Source organism: Mandrillus leucophaeus, unplaced genomic scaffold (genome assembly GCF_000951045.1).
Source record: "Mandrillus leucophaeus isolate KB7577 unplaced genomic scaffold, Mleu.le_1.0 Scaffold360, whole genome shotgun sequence".
Classification (NCBI taxonomy): Eukaryota; Metazoa; Chordata; class Mammalia; order Primates; family Cercopithecidae; genus Mandrillus; species Mandrillus leucophaeus.
Window position 1 is genome coordinate 3,144,926 of NW_012103810.1, and position 12,993 is coordinate 3,157,918.

General features: G+C 53.4%; 2 protein-coding genes across 4 annotated transcripts in view; one reads left to right on the top strand and one right to left on the bottom strand.

Annotated features, from left to right (window-relative positions):
* Nucleotides 1–2,212, top strand: part of GDPD4 (glycerophosphodiester phosphodiesterase domain containing 4) — a 69,422-nt gene extending 67,210 nt beyond the window's left edge. The window contains exon 16 of the mRNA XM_011989736.1: nucleotides 1,469–2,212. Within this exon, the coding sequence (XP_011845126.1) occupies nucleotides 1,469–1,827 (359 nt within the window). The 3' untranslated portion in view covers nucleotides 1,828–2,212. The remainder of the gene's footprint in view (nucleotides 1–1,468) is intronic.
* Nucleotides 2,213–3,499: 1,287 nt separating this feature from the next.
* Nucleotides 3,500–12,993, bottom strand: part of MYO7A (myosin VIIA) — an 86,890-nt gene continuing 77,396 nt past the window's right edge. For 2 of the 3 annotated variants that reach the window (XM_011989738.1, XM_011989739.1), the window contains exons 41-49: nucleotides 12,487–12,592; nucleotides 11,295–11,408; nucleotides 10,187–10,274; nucleotides 9,885–9,991; nucleotides 7,359–7,544; nucleotides 6,806–6,922; nucleotides 5,710–5,793; nucleotides 4,759–4,878; nucleotides 3,500–4,136 (exon numbers count right to left, since the gene is read on the bottom strand). In XM_011989738.1, coding sequence (XP_011845128.1) covers nucleotides 4,047–4,136; nucleotides 4,759–4,878; nucleotides 5,710–5,793; nucleotides 6,806–6,922; nucleotides 7,359–7,544; nucleotides 9,885–9,991; nucleotides 10,187–10,274; nucleotides 11,295–11,408; nucleotides 12,487–12,592 — 1,012 coding nt within the window. In that variant the 3' untranslated portion in view covers nucleotides 3,500–4,046. The remainder of the gene's footprint in view (nucleotides 4,137–4,758; nucleotides 4,879–5,709; nucleotides 5,794–6,805; nucleotides 6,923–7,358; nucleotides 7,545–9,884; nucleotides 9,992–10,186; nucleotides 10,275–11,294; nucleotides 11,409–12,486; nucleotides 12,593–12,993) is intronic. The other variant, XM_011989740.1, reaches the window with a different exon arrangement.

Consider the following 12,993-nt stretch of genomic DNA (forward strand, 5'->3'; position numbering starts at 1 on the left):
CATCAGTGATAGACTGGATTAAGAAAATGTGGCACATATACACCATGGAATATTATGCAGCCATAAAAAAGGATGAGTTCATGTCCTTTGTAGGGACATGGATGAAGCTGGAAACCATCATTCTGAGCAAACTGTCACAAGGACAGAAAACCAAACACCGCATGTTCTCATAAGAGGGAATTGAACAATGAGAACAGTTGGACACAGGAAGAGGAACATCACACACCAGGGCCTGTCATGGGGTTGGGGGATGGGGGAGGGATAGCATTAGGAGAAATACCTAATGTAAATGACGAGTTAATGGGTGCAGCAAACCAACATGGCACATGTATACATATGTAACAAACCTGCACATTGTGCACATGTACCCTAGAACTTACAGTATAATAATAATAATAAAGAGCAGTAGCTATCCTATGATAACCCCAAAGATTCACAGCCTTTGTAAGGTATATATCCCTTAGATCAGAAAAATATATCAGAAAAAATAGACTTTAATCAAAAAAGCCTTCACAAGGGAAGGCATATGATTGATCACTGAAAACTACAAAACTTCAGTGAGAGAAAGAATACCCAAATAAATAGAGCAATCATGTTCATGAATTAGAAAATTTAGTATTATAAACACGTCACGGAATTGATCTAAAAATTCCCTTTCTCCTATAAAGCTAACAAAAAAAGGAAGCTGGTGAAGCTCCTGTTTGTAGCTGTTTCTTCCAGATTGAATTGCACTCAAGTTAAAAAAAAAAAAAACTTTGAATATTTATAACTAAAAGTTTTAAAAATGAAAGTAATAAAAATGTAAATCTAAGCAGAAAACAAAACCAAACCTGAGTTCTGGGTTTCTTTGGATTCTCACACTCTTCTAGATTTTGGCCACGCAGTTTTTCTGTATATTGTGAACGCCTAGATAATTTTAAGATGTTTTCTTGTTTTTGTATATCATCCAGTTTTTAATTTGTCTTTGGTAGAAGGATTGGTCTTGATCTCCTAGCTCCATTATTAGAAGTATCTACCATCTATTTTTTTTTCTGTAGGACAAAGTATTTATTGAACATTTACTGTGTGACAAACACTTCTGAGCACTGTATATGTAGTGGCAAGCAAGACAAAGTCTCTGCCCTTTAAAAAGCCCTCATTTTAATTGAGGGAAGCCCTCATTTTTCTAAACTAATGGCTATGGAATACTTGAACTTTAAGCAAATGTCAATCTCTGCTTTCTGAGGATTTCCATGGTGAGCTAGAGCCTCATGCAGTAGATTCTTAAGCCCCAGCCCCAGGCTGAATTGGAGGGCCATAATAAAGTTTGCACAAAGCCTGAAGTAGGGGGGAGAGCTTGGAGGAAAGAACCTGAATGGGTAAGGGAGGGGCTAACATTTAAGAGATAACTTGAATTTCACACATGACTGGCAGAGAGTGGAGAAGTGACATTTGAGGAATCTGTGTTTGTGTCTTTTCTATCCCACAGATACTCAGAGTAGAAGTGAGAATGAGGAAGATTTGCACATAGCCATGAAACCTGCCCGAGTTGTGGAAAGTCCTTGGACTCTAGCAGCCCTCTACCCAGCTTTATCCAAGAGTGGAAAGGAACACCAAGGCCGTTTCAATTTTGCAGCACCATCCAAGAAACTAGTACCTATCAAGAATGCTGTCACACCTTTGAAACCTGGCAAGCATGACATTCAACCACCGATGCCCACCACAGTCTTTGAACTCACCCAAGCACCCTCCAGGCAGGCTAAAAGTAAGGCTACCTTTCAAACTACATTGCCCACCCTGAAGGTGGATAAGCCAACCATGCCCTCCGTAGAGGTCCCCTATCCTTAAATAAGAGACCTCTAAGAGATCCCCATGGCTGAATACGCCAAAGAATCCTATGTCACAATATATTCCACTGCATCTGACATATCCTTCTATGTTTCCAAAGAAGAATTATCCACATCTCCCCTGCTTCTTCCTCTTCCTCTCTCTGCCTAAGGGTGGTGATGGTGGGGAGTGGTTGGTAAAGGCACACAGAAGGGCCATTGAGGCTCTCAGGGGAACCATTCTGATCTAGCTTTCTATCAAGAATGCATCTCAAGGGGCTAGGCAAGGGGAAAACTTGTGTGTGGTCTTGGAACTTGTTGCTGTCAAGTTTATCTCATCCTAACACCTCCATAATATTCTCTGCTAAAGAAGTGACTGCATATAAGTAAAGGCAACCTCTGAGGAAGCCAGAGGTAGTGGTCTATTCTTTGGACCCCTCGTGATTAACCAGGGTGATGAAGGCTGGGGCGTGGGGGCAATAGTGATGCCATCTGAGTGATCTCATTCTCTGGGCCAGAGAATGAGAGGGGCATGGGTCAGGAACAAAGATCTCATCCCCACCCCACATTATCTGCCCTATTGTGCAGTGGGCTACTTCCTGATAGCCTGTGGTTTGCTGATTCCCTAATAAAAGGGTGGGTACAATCCATGCATACTCAAGAGCTTTTGGCTTTGAGGGGAAACGAGAGCTTAGAACAAGTATCTGGAGCCCCTTCTATCTGGGAGCCCAAAGTTAGAAGCCGCGAGTTGAGCTCTTCCCACTTACACTTCCTTTCTGGACCTGAGCCTCTTCTTTATGATGGTGATGTAAGGCAGACTACCACAGCATCTTCCTTCTGGCTCAGATCTCTCCTGGGCTACCTGTGGAGCTGTGTCCTCTAACAGCCACATTACCGTCCCAGAAAGCAGGGCTCTCTGGTTTGGGGCCTCCATTTACACACACCAGCCAGTCCTACACTAACAGCTAGGGAGATCAGGAATAGCACTCCCTGTGGGGTAGACAGGCACATAGATGCTGATGACGCAGACACTGGAGTGTATGAAAAGCAGCAGGACCTGGCTCTGCTGAAGTATGTGACCTTGAGGGCAGATCACAAACCCTCCCAGCAAGGGGATTCTCCACTGTCACTTCTCTAGGTGCTCATCCCAGCCATAGCCCAAGGATGCCCCACCCCTTAGTCACACCTTCCCAGTCTGAAGCCCGCACCCACAGACCTACTCCAGTCATGGCCATACCTGGTTGTCCCATGCTGGTCACAAAGTAAAATTTTACCGGCACCCACTGGACATGAAGATTTAACCCAAGGCAGCATTGTTCTTGGGGTTCTTGGATGTGTCTTGATGAGCCAAGATGTTTCTGGCAGGTGCAAGGGCCGCTGTGGCTCCACTGGCCCTAGTTACAGCCCAGAAGCTGATGCCTCCTCTAGACGCCCAGCTCATACACACTTAGGTCCTCACCTCCCAGCCTGATGTCCAGCACTTCCTCCCAACCCACCCCAATCTCAGTTGGTCCCTTTAAGCCACTTAAAGCACATCTTGAGCTCAAGCTCCCCAAACCCCAGACCCAGACCAGGTTGGCCCCAGCAGGTAAAGACCAAAGAAGTCGTTATGTAGGCTGCTCCCCTGCAAGGCCCTGTCCTGACCCCACATGCCCTTCCCTTCCACTTCCCCTCCCTGAGCAAAGACACTGTCGGGCCAGAGGATGAAACATGCTTTATGCCCTGAGGTGATCAGGAGAGACTTGAGCAGGGGCCCAACATTCACACTGCAATATAGAAAAGTGGTCTGTCCCCGTCATCCCACCTGTAGATCCAGTCCCTTCAGTTTCAGAGTATTCAATGCACATTTGGTTTGGTTGTTCCAAGTATGGAGAGCCAGATTGTCCTCTTAATTCCTCTATCCCTGTGGTACACAGAAAGTCAAAGGAAGTTGCATGGTGGGGCTGGTCTGAAACAGGAGACACATCTAAGGATCATAGGCTCTCATAACCGGGAAGGCCACAGCAAGCTCAGACTAGACCAACCCAGGTGCCAGAGGGGTGGATGGAGGGAAGTTCTGCATCCCAGAGAGATGCCTCACTGGAAGAACATCAGCGGCCCATTCGGTATGGTCCGTGGTGGCTGGCCAGCCCAGCCTCACTGCCAGGATGGCAGAAGTCTTCCCCAGCAGCAGGGGTAGCTGATGGGCCTGAGCCCACTGCCTCGAGAGGAGGCTTGGAACCAGCACCTCCCGCTGACTGTTCACTTGCCACTTCTGGAGCCCCGCTGTTTGCTCATGGCTGTGAGCATCTGGCTAATGTAGGAAGTCAGGAGGTCATCCATCTTGTAGCCCTGGAAGCAGGGGTGAGAAGATAAGCAGAGCACATGGTGGGACGGGGCCAGCCACTCGGACCATAGCACAGCTCCCAGGAATCTGCAATGGACAGAACCCAGGACAAAGGCAAATCCCTCCCACTCAGGACTCATCTCCCATCTGCACAGTTGAAGGGTTGAATTCATCCAGCCAGATGGTTAAGGTTCTACACTGTTAGGACCCCACGTTAGGCCCCTAGCTTGTGGGTCCCTCAAGTCACAGATCCCTCCCTCCAGGAGTGACTCTACTGGCTCTCAGTTGAGCTATGTCTTGGAAGTTTGAGCTTGGTCCAGGAGGTCTCGTTAATGGTTCCACTATTGAACTCGGGGACTAAAGGGCTGTCACTGCGGGCTCAATCTCCAGATACTGAAGGCACTCAAACAACAGTTGTTGAATGAGGGGTCTGTTCCTCAGCCCCAGATTAAGTCCCTTCCCCAGACCTAAGCTGAGCCTCAAACTGACCTGACCTTGGCCCCAGCATGACCCTTGCCCATGACCCCAGGCCCAACCGCACACTACTGTTTGTTCCAGGCCCTGGGAGGCTGGCTAAGCTGCAGGCAAGGCAGGGAGCCCACCAGGCCAAGCAGGATGCGCCCTCACCAGTGATGTCTCGCAGAGCAGTTTGCTCCCGCGCACCAAGTTTCCAATGGTGATGTGGAAGTAGGTGTTGCCGCTGCTCCAGTTGGAGATCTTGGTGAAGGGGTGAGTGGTGAGGATGTCCTGGGGGAGCAGAAAGGGCATGGAGAGGCACAGCCTGGGCCCTGTGGCCTCACTCACCCACACATGCCCTCACAGAAGGCCTCAGGCCCTCAGAGGAGCCCATGGCCCGAGGGAAAAGCCAGTTCTGCCATCCAGCTGTGGTGGGAAGCAGGTGCCTCCCCCTCCACACCTTGGTTTGGACACCCAGGGAAGTCTAGGAGGCTGTTGGGTAGGGGTAGTTGGGGCCAGAACTGGGAAATTGGGAGGCCTAAGGGAACTGACACTGTGGCCTGAATGAGATGGCCCAGGGAGAGTTTGAGGAGGGAGTCAAGAAGAAGACAGGGCAGAGCCTTGGGGAACACAGCGTACAGGAGCAGGCACAAAACGGTCCGGGAAGGAATGACCAAAACACAGAGGAGAGCCAGGAATGTGTGACGCATGAAGCCAATGGACAGATGATGGTCACAAGCCCTCTTCACTACCTGTCCAGTCAGACCCTCTGGGTGTGCAGTCGGGCTGCTCTGGCCCAGAAACACAGATGCACAGTCACCCCTGCACAGCCGGCCCCACAATCCACATGGGCAGAGCATCCAGTGATACTGAAAGGCCAAGTACTAAAAGGAGCTCAGATTCCATAGGAAGGAGTTTGTTAGTAACTTCAGGAGAGTAATTTTTGTGGAGCAAATGTTGGGTAAAGTCCCAGCAAACGCTGACAGCTTTTGAAGTCGCATGATGGGTGGATGAGTCTGGAGATAGATGGTGGCTAGGAGGGCTTGCGGGGTTTGTTCCAGGACTGTGTCTGAGGTTCAGGCAGAGAAGCCCACCCTCACTTGCCTTCTTATCCCTGCTCACCTTCGTTCTGGGATCGATGAGGCTGACCCCATACTTGTTGATGGCAATTAGAAGGATCTCAGGGAAGTTTGGCTCTGTAGTTTGCTAGAAAAAAAGATGAGAAGGCATCAGATGGGGGCCCAGAGCAAGAAAAGCGTTTGGAGAAAGGAATGAAGCCTGGCCCCAGCTGGGATAAAGTCGGCTAGCCTCTCCTGTTGCCTATGTGGTGCCGACGGCCCTGCCATGACCTCATGGCCTCCACCTTCGCTGGGCCTCAGTGCTGCCCCACATCCCTTCATGGGTCCCCCAGGCCATCCTTTGCTTTGTCCTCCCTCTCAGCCCAAGGACATCTCATCTTTAAAAAGCCTCCTGAACCCTGCATCTGCCTCCAGCTACTTACCTGTTCTCGCACAGCCGAGCTTCTCAAAAGGCCTCCGATCCTAGCTGTGTGACAAGACCACATCTGTCCTCTCACACCAGGCTCCTCACCATACTCCTGCCTCTGTTGTGCCCCTCAGACCCCTCCTCCACCCACAGCCTGAGAGGCTTTCTGGCCATGTCACCTGGGTTGAAAACCCTCCAAGACAGGCCACCGCTGCAGGAAACCCAGCCTCTCACATGCTTGGCAAGCTGCTGCTCTCCACAGCCTGCTCTTGCCTCCTGCCCTCACTACTTGCATTTCCTTCCCAGACCTGAGTTCTCACGCCTCCAGGCCTTTGTCTATGCAGGACCCCTGCCAGGAGCACTCTTTCCAGGGTCTCCCTGGAGAGCTCACATATCACCTCCTCTAGGAGGCCTCCTCAGACCCGGCAGAACCTCCCGAGCTCTGCCACCTGGGCGAGGGCTCCCCACTGTCAGAGCATAGGCCGTCCTCCACTACCCCGGCCTGTTTACACGCCTGCCTCCACTGCCAGGCTGAGCTTTTGGTCCCTCTGTCCCCAGGACTTAGCCCAGCTAAGACGCTGAGCTGGGACAAGGCTGAGGGTACTGCCCTCCTTCCCTCACCAGGGCAGGTGTCCAAGGCCATGGCTGTTTCCCACAGTCCTGGGGAGGAGTCTCTGTGCCTTCTCAATGCCCTGTTCCCCTCCTCCTCTGTTCTGAGAAGCCCATGGTGTACCTTCACCTCGAAGAAGGCTGAGCCAAATGTGGGCCACTTGAAGATGAGCTTCAGGAAGGCCAGCTTGGCCTCCTCCTTGGACTTCCCTGCGTGCTTGTTGAAGTAGGCGACGATGGACTATGGGGACAGGGGGGTCAGGGCTGGGCTCAGTCCTGGGGACAAGCCTGCTCAGAGCTCAGAGTCCTCCCCACACCACCCCTGCCCACTCCAGCCCCATCCTGGAGTGCTGTGAAGGGCTCTCCCCATATTTCAGCTAATGGACTCCCAACCTCCGTTCTCACCCCCAGGCAGGCAGACCAAAGGGTATCAAGGACAAGCAGGTCACCATGGTAACCGGGACAGGGCAAATGACTGCCAGTTGGCCACTGAGTGCTTGGCATGGAGGACTGAAGGATAAGGCAGGCAGAGGAACAAGGGCGGGCGGCCTCATCGAGTACAGGAACCACAAGACACACCTCCCTGGGCTGCTGGCCAGCGTCTGCCCCCTTGGCCCCTGCGGTGCCCAGAGGCCCATTCAGGGCCCCACCATTCCTGCTGCCCACCCCATGCTCACCCGCTTCCAGTCATCAGGCGAGACCTGTCGGATAAGGTCCTGGGGCACCAGCTCCCGCAGCAGCTTGGGGATGCTGGGGAAGTAGGACTTGTCCTCCTCGAACTTGACCCTGTAGATCAGCGCCCCCAGCTGCAGCACCTCCTCCCGCGTGCACTTGTGGTAGCCTCGGAGATACTTGGGCAACTCCTGCCAGAGACAGAGCAGGTCACAGGCGTGCAGGGACCTGGCAGAAGTGGGCTCTTTTCCTACCACACCAAGATCCCCAAGGCCAGGGTCTACCACCTTACCCCGCACATGGGCCCACCCACCTTTCCAGCCTCAGCTGACACTGCTCCCCCAGGGGAGATGGCACAGGACAGGGACAGAGCAAGTCTGCCTGCACAGACTCAGCACTCGGCAGTTGGAGCGCATGGCCTTGTCTGTTACCTCATATCCCCCTGTAACAGTCCAGTGAGATGAGCAGCCCCATTTCAAGATGAAGAAACTCAGAGTGACCAGCTGGCAACCCTGAGACTCTTCTATACCTGTCACCTCCTGGGCCCATTCTCCTTTGGAAGAGCCTCTCAGTCTGGCCTCCTTGCATTGGGTTCTCTTGAGACCAGCTGCTTTTAGCAGCAGCAGCAACAGAGGCCCTCACACCCCCTTGAACTTCCAGACCCCAAACCTGAGGAACTTATGCTGGGGAATCAGCCCAGGGCAGAGACGAAGCCTCTGAAGGGCTGGGGCTGCCCACAGACTCCTGGAGCCTTATGATCATCTCATGCACGATTTGAAAGGTAGAGAAACTGAGGCTGACCTGAGGACATACTGTCAATCAGAGACCTGAGTCAATCATTAGCTATCCTATCCACCCATCCATGTGGTTATGGGTCTATCTACCTACACATCTACCTCCATCCATCTCCCTACCTGTCCATCCATCTACCCACCCATCCACCCACTCACCTACCTACTCACCCATTCACTCACCATTATCCACCCATCAATTCACTCAGCATTCATCCTCCCACCTATATGTTCCCTGAGTCACCGGTTTACCTATTCCCCATTCATCAATCCAACAAGTATGCATTGAACATCTATGAGCCAGGCCCTTTAAGCAACAATGCCTACCCTCCCTACTCCCATGGAACTTGGAGTCTCAGGGCAAGGACAGACATTAAAAATCATACCAAACAGATACATAATGACAACCTTCAAAGGAATTGTTCACAGTGCCATAAGAGAATATAACAAGGTGACCTAATCTAGGCTTGAGGGCAGGGCAGACTTCCTTTAAGATAAGATGGCTGATTGACATCTAAAAGCTCAGTAGGTGAGGGAAGAGCATCCCAACATTACGACGGCCCCGTGGCACACTTGAGAAGTGGAAACAATCCAGCTGAGCCGAAGGAGAGCCAGGTACAAGGCAAGGCAGCAGGAGCAGGTAGTGGTACCACCCGGCAGGGCCACGGTCAGGACGGGGGTTACGCCCTAAGAGCAAGGGGAAGCCACTGGGGGAATCTGGAAAGCAGGACGACCACCCTGTGGAGAAAGGGTTGAAAGGGCCAAAATGGATGAGGAGAACAGGGAGACGGTCACTGCCTCCATTCTGGATCAGAGATGATGGTGGACTGACCCAGGCTGGGAAGGTGGTGATGGAGACACATGGGGGATTTTAGAGATATCCAGGAGGTACAGTCATCAGGTAAGTGATTTGGGACGTGGGAGAGGAGGAGCAAATGTCAAGGCTGACTCTGGGGGAACTGGCAGTCCAGGGGCCATGCACTCAGTGGGCAGCAGGGGGTGGGTGGGGAGGGGCATGAGGGAAAGGCAGATCCCAGGTTTGGATGAGGGCAGTCCTTCTCACTCCCAGGCCAGTGTCCTCTCTGCCACAGCAGCCACCATCCCTGCCTCCTCTGCCCTTCCTAGCATCCTGGTTTTTCTCCCACAGAATGGCAAGCAGGTTGGGCCCAGAAAAGAGCACCAACCTGCAGTCATGAAGACCTGGAATCAAACCCCAGTTCCATTAGCTGTGTGATCCTACTTACAGCACGTGGCCTCTCTGAGTCTGTTTATCCCTCTGTCAAATGGGGACAACATGCCTGCTTCTTGGGGTTATTGGGAGGACAGAATGAGAGAAGAATGCCAGATACATAATAAAGGCTCAACATGCAAGCCTCCCTCCCGGCTTCCTTCAGGTGCCTGTGCTAGAAAATGTTTGCACAGAGGCCTTGGAGTTACCCAGTTACAGCAGCAGAATCTCAAAGTCAGAGAACAGCCCTGCACTGAAGGAGGGGCCTGAACAGGTAGGGATCAGAAGCTCAGAGGAGGAACTGTCAAGCCCCTAAGGGCTGAAGAGTCAGGAGATACAAGGATCAAGGGTTGGGCCCTCTCTTGGGGCTCCAGTGGTCTTGGCAGGAATCCTTTCAAGGCCAGGCTGGTACAGGCCCCACACCTGGCAAGGGCAGTGGGTCTCTGCTTTCAGGGCCAAAGTACAGCAACACTAGCCATGCATGATGGCAACTAGAGTGCAGAGGTGCCCACCTGGTAATAGTGGAAGATGGAATCGGCCATGGGGTCCTTCCCTGGCACCGTGGTGGTCCACAGCTTCTTCATGAAGAACACCTGGTAGGTGAGTGAGGGCACAATTCCTGCAGCACAGGGCAGTCGGTCACCCAGAGGGTCCCTGCACAGAGGAGTGCTCACATCCCGAGCCCAGCCCAGCCCAGCCCCAGCCCCAGAGGAGACCCTCGCTCAGGCCCGCCTAGGTGGGCCTTACAGCATGGCCCTGAACCTGTGCCTCCCTACTCTGGGCCTCAGATGATCCCAGGACCCGGCCTCATTACCGTCCTTGATGGGCCGAGCTTTCTTTATCCAGTCTGTCAAGTGTCGAACAAAGTCAAAGAAGAAGTCATTCTCAGGCACGCTGATGACCTGGGGACAGGGCCATTGAAGCACACTCAGTTTAAGAAACACTGCATTTTCTGACCTTCCCACCTAAGGCCTGTCTGGCAGCTCCTTCTCAGGGAAGACTCCACTTCCAGCCAGAAGGGGTTTCTGTGGGTCAGCCCCACCCTGCCCCATGTGCCTGTTGAGTGTCCCCAGAACAGCCCACTTCTTGCCGGGAGTGATGGTCATTCCATTCAGTGCCTGGGACACTGAAGGCTGCCTTAGACTCAAGGGAAACTGGACAAGAATGCAGCCCAGCCCCTGGCTTGGACATTCTCTGGCATCCATGTCCAGATCCTCCCGCAGCTCTGGGCACCCCTGGGTCTAGGACCTCATCAGGGTCACCTCTGGGTCCCAGTGTCTGGCACAGAGACAGTCATGAAGTGAGCAGACAGACACAGATGCACACAGAGCCATCAGCAGGCAACAGGATGAGGCACCTAACTCGGTCAGGGAGGCCTTCCCGTGGAGGGGGCTTTAGCTAGGCCTGGAAGACTTCCAGGAACAGAGGTATTTGGGGAAATGTGATGTGAGATGGTAGCAGGGGCATGAGCTTTAGAGTCAGACCCACCTGGAGCTCAGTCCCTGCTGTGTGACCTTGGACAAGTTACCTAACCTCTCTGAGTCCTAGTTCTGTGATCTATCAAGTGGAGATGATCACACCTTATTTCAAGGGTTAATTTGCCCTAGCATGGCAATTAAGGGCCAGTCAAAGCAAATCTGGAAAGAACGTGTGTTGGGGCAGGGTGAGGGTCTGGTGTGTCTAGAACACAGAGCACCTGGGCACATGCCCCTAAGAGGGTCTGAGCCATGTGCAGTGCCTCAGAAGAGAGCGAGCTGGGGGCAGCCACTCCATGTAAGGGATGGAAGAAGATGGCCAGATGCCAGTGCCCTCTTCCCCTCTCTCCCCTAGTCCCTCTGTCTTCCCTTTGCTGTCCATAAGTTCTTATTGCCCCAGCAAATCTCCCACCTTGGCAAAGGTGGCGAAGGTGGCGAAGGACCCACCTTGTCTGCAATTTTGACAAAGAGGCTGAATCCCTCTGAGGACTTGAGGAGCAGCCTGGTGGCGACGTTCTGGCAGAAGTCCTTGGCCTTGGTGCTGGACTCCACTTCGAAGGCCTGGGAGGGGCGGTGAGCACTGGGCTCCTGCAGGGCCTTTCCCAGGACCTGGTCCTCCCGGGCCCCTCTGGCTGTGCCTCCTATACTGAGCCCCCTCGCGTGCCAGACACCCTCCTGTGGGCCCAGAACTGGGCATGGCGTTTAACAAAAGGAAAGGGCTACACCTGTCTGGGTCTTCCCAGGTCTCCTCCTCCCAACCCTCCAAGCAGAACGTGGCCTTGGCGTCCAGAGTCCTGGGCCGGGGTGTACAAGCCTGAGTGACAGTGAGGGGTCCAGGGAGCACAGCAGGATGATTGGAAGGGTGATTGGGAGGAGGAGACTTGAGGTAGAGGAGAAGCAAACCCAAAAGTGGAGGGGAAAGCAGCCCAGACAGATGGGAGGGTTCGAGCATCTGGGGAAGTTTAGATGCAGGAGGAGAGATGTCTGGAGGGACAGGAACGGATGTGAGGAAGTCCTTGGTCCTTGCAACTAAAATCCTGTCGTGGCATTTCTGAGTCTCCAGCCTCAGACAAATTTCATCAACGACTCTTCAAATGAAAAGTTTATCTGAATGAGACACTGTGTTGAGACAGGCAGGGGCTGGGGACCACGAGGGGCAGCGTGACTACAGGCATGACAGACAGGACCTTTGGCAGACAGGACCTGGATGGAGGGAACCTCAACCACCTCAGGTGGGGAGGGAGGAAGGGGTGTCGAGGTTCTGGCTGCAGGAAAGTGGGCTCAGGTGACAGGGGAGGCCTGGACCTGGGGGCCAGCGGGGCCCTGCACCAGGGAGGTGCAAAGCCAGCTCAGAGGGAGAAGTGCTTTTCTCCAAGGCAGGTCCTCCTCAGAGACAGGGAGGGAGGGGTGCCCTTCTGAAGGAAGCTGCTCCAGGAAGCAGGGGCTGCATCAGGAACTAAGAGCCCCTGACCTGGGGAGTCGATGGCCTTTGTCCTGAGCTCTGACTCCACTATGGGGAAGGAGGACGAGGCCGCAAATGTTGGGTGTTGGGGGAGAGGCTTAAGGCTGCCTTTGGTGTCCACCCAGGAAGCCTGGCCCTGTCCTGGGCACTGCAGACCTAGAAGCTGGCGACCCTCACCTCGTCAGTGTCGTCAGGGAAGTAGACCTTGTGGAAAATCTGGGTGGTCTTGTGCTGGATGGCCTCCACCTCCACCAGGTGTGGAGGGTACTTCCGGGACCCATTTCTGAAAAGGTGACAGAGGCAGCAGGGAGCAGGTGCGTGGGACTGTGGAGACCAGGGGACCGGGACATTTGGAGGCAGACAACCCCAGTTCTGATCCTAGCCTGCCACTTCCTATGATGTGACTGGCCACTGAGTCTCCCAGAGCCTTGAGCTCCTCATCTGTAAAATGGGACGATGGGTGTGGAGAGGCCCAGCAAAGTGAAGAACGCAGTGCCCTTGGAGAGTATGAAGTGGGCCTTGGTGTCTGTGCCCACCGATAGCCTGGGAGCTCTGGGCTGAGCACTCCAGAGCAGCCAGACTCTCCAGCTGCATCCAGAGCGGCTGCGGGGCCTGCACCTCCTTCTACCTGGCAGTTGAGGTACCCCAGGGGTTGGCCCAACTGCTATGTGGTCCTCATCCCCA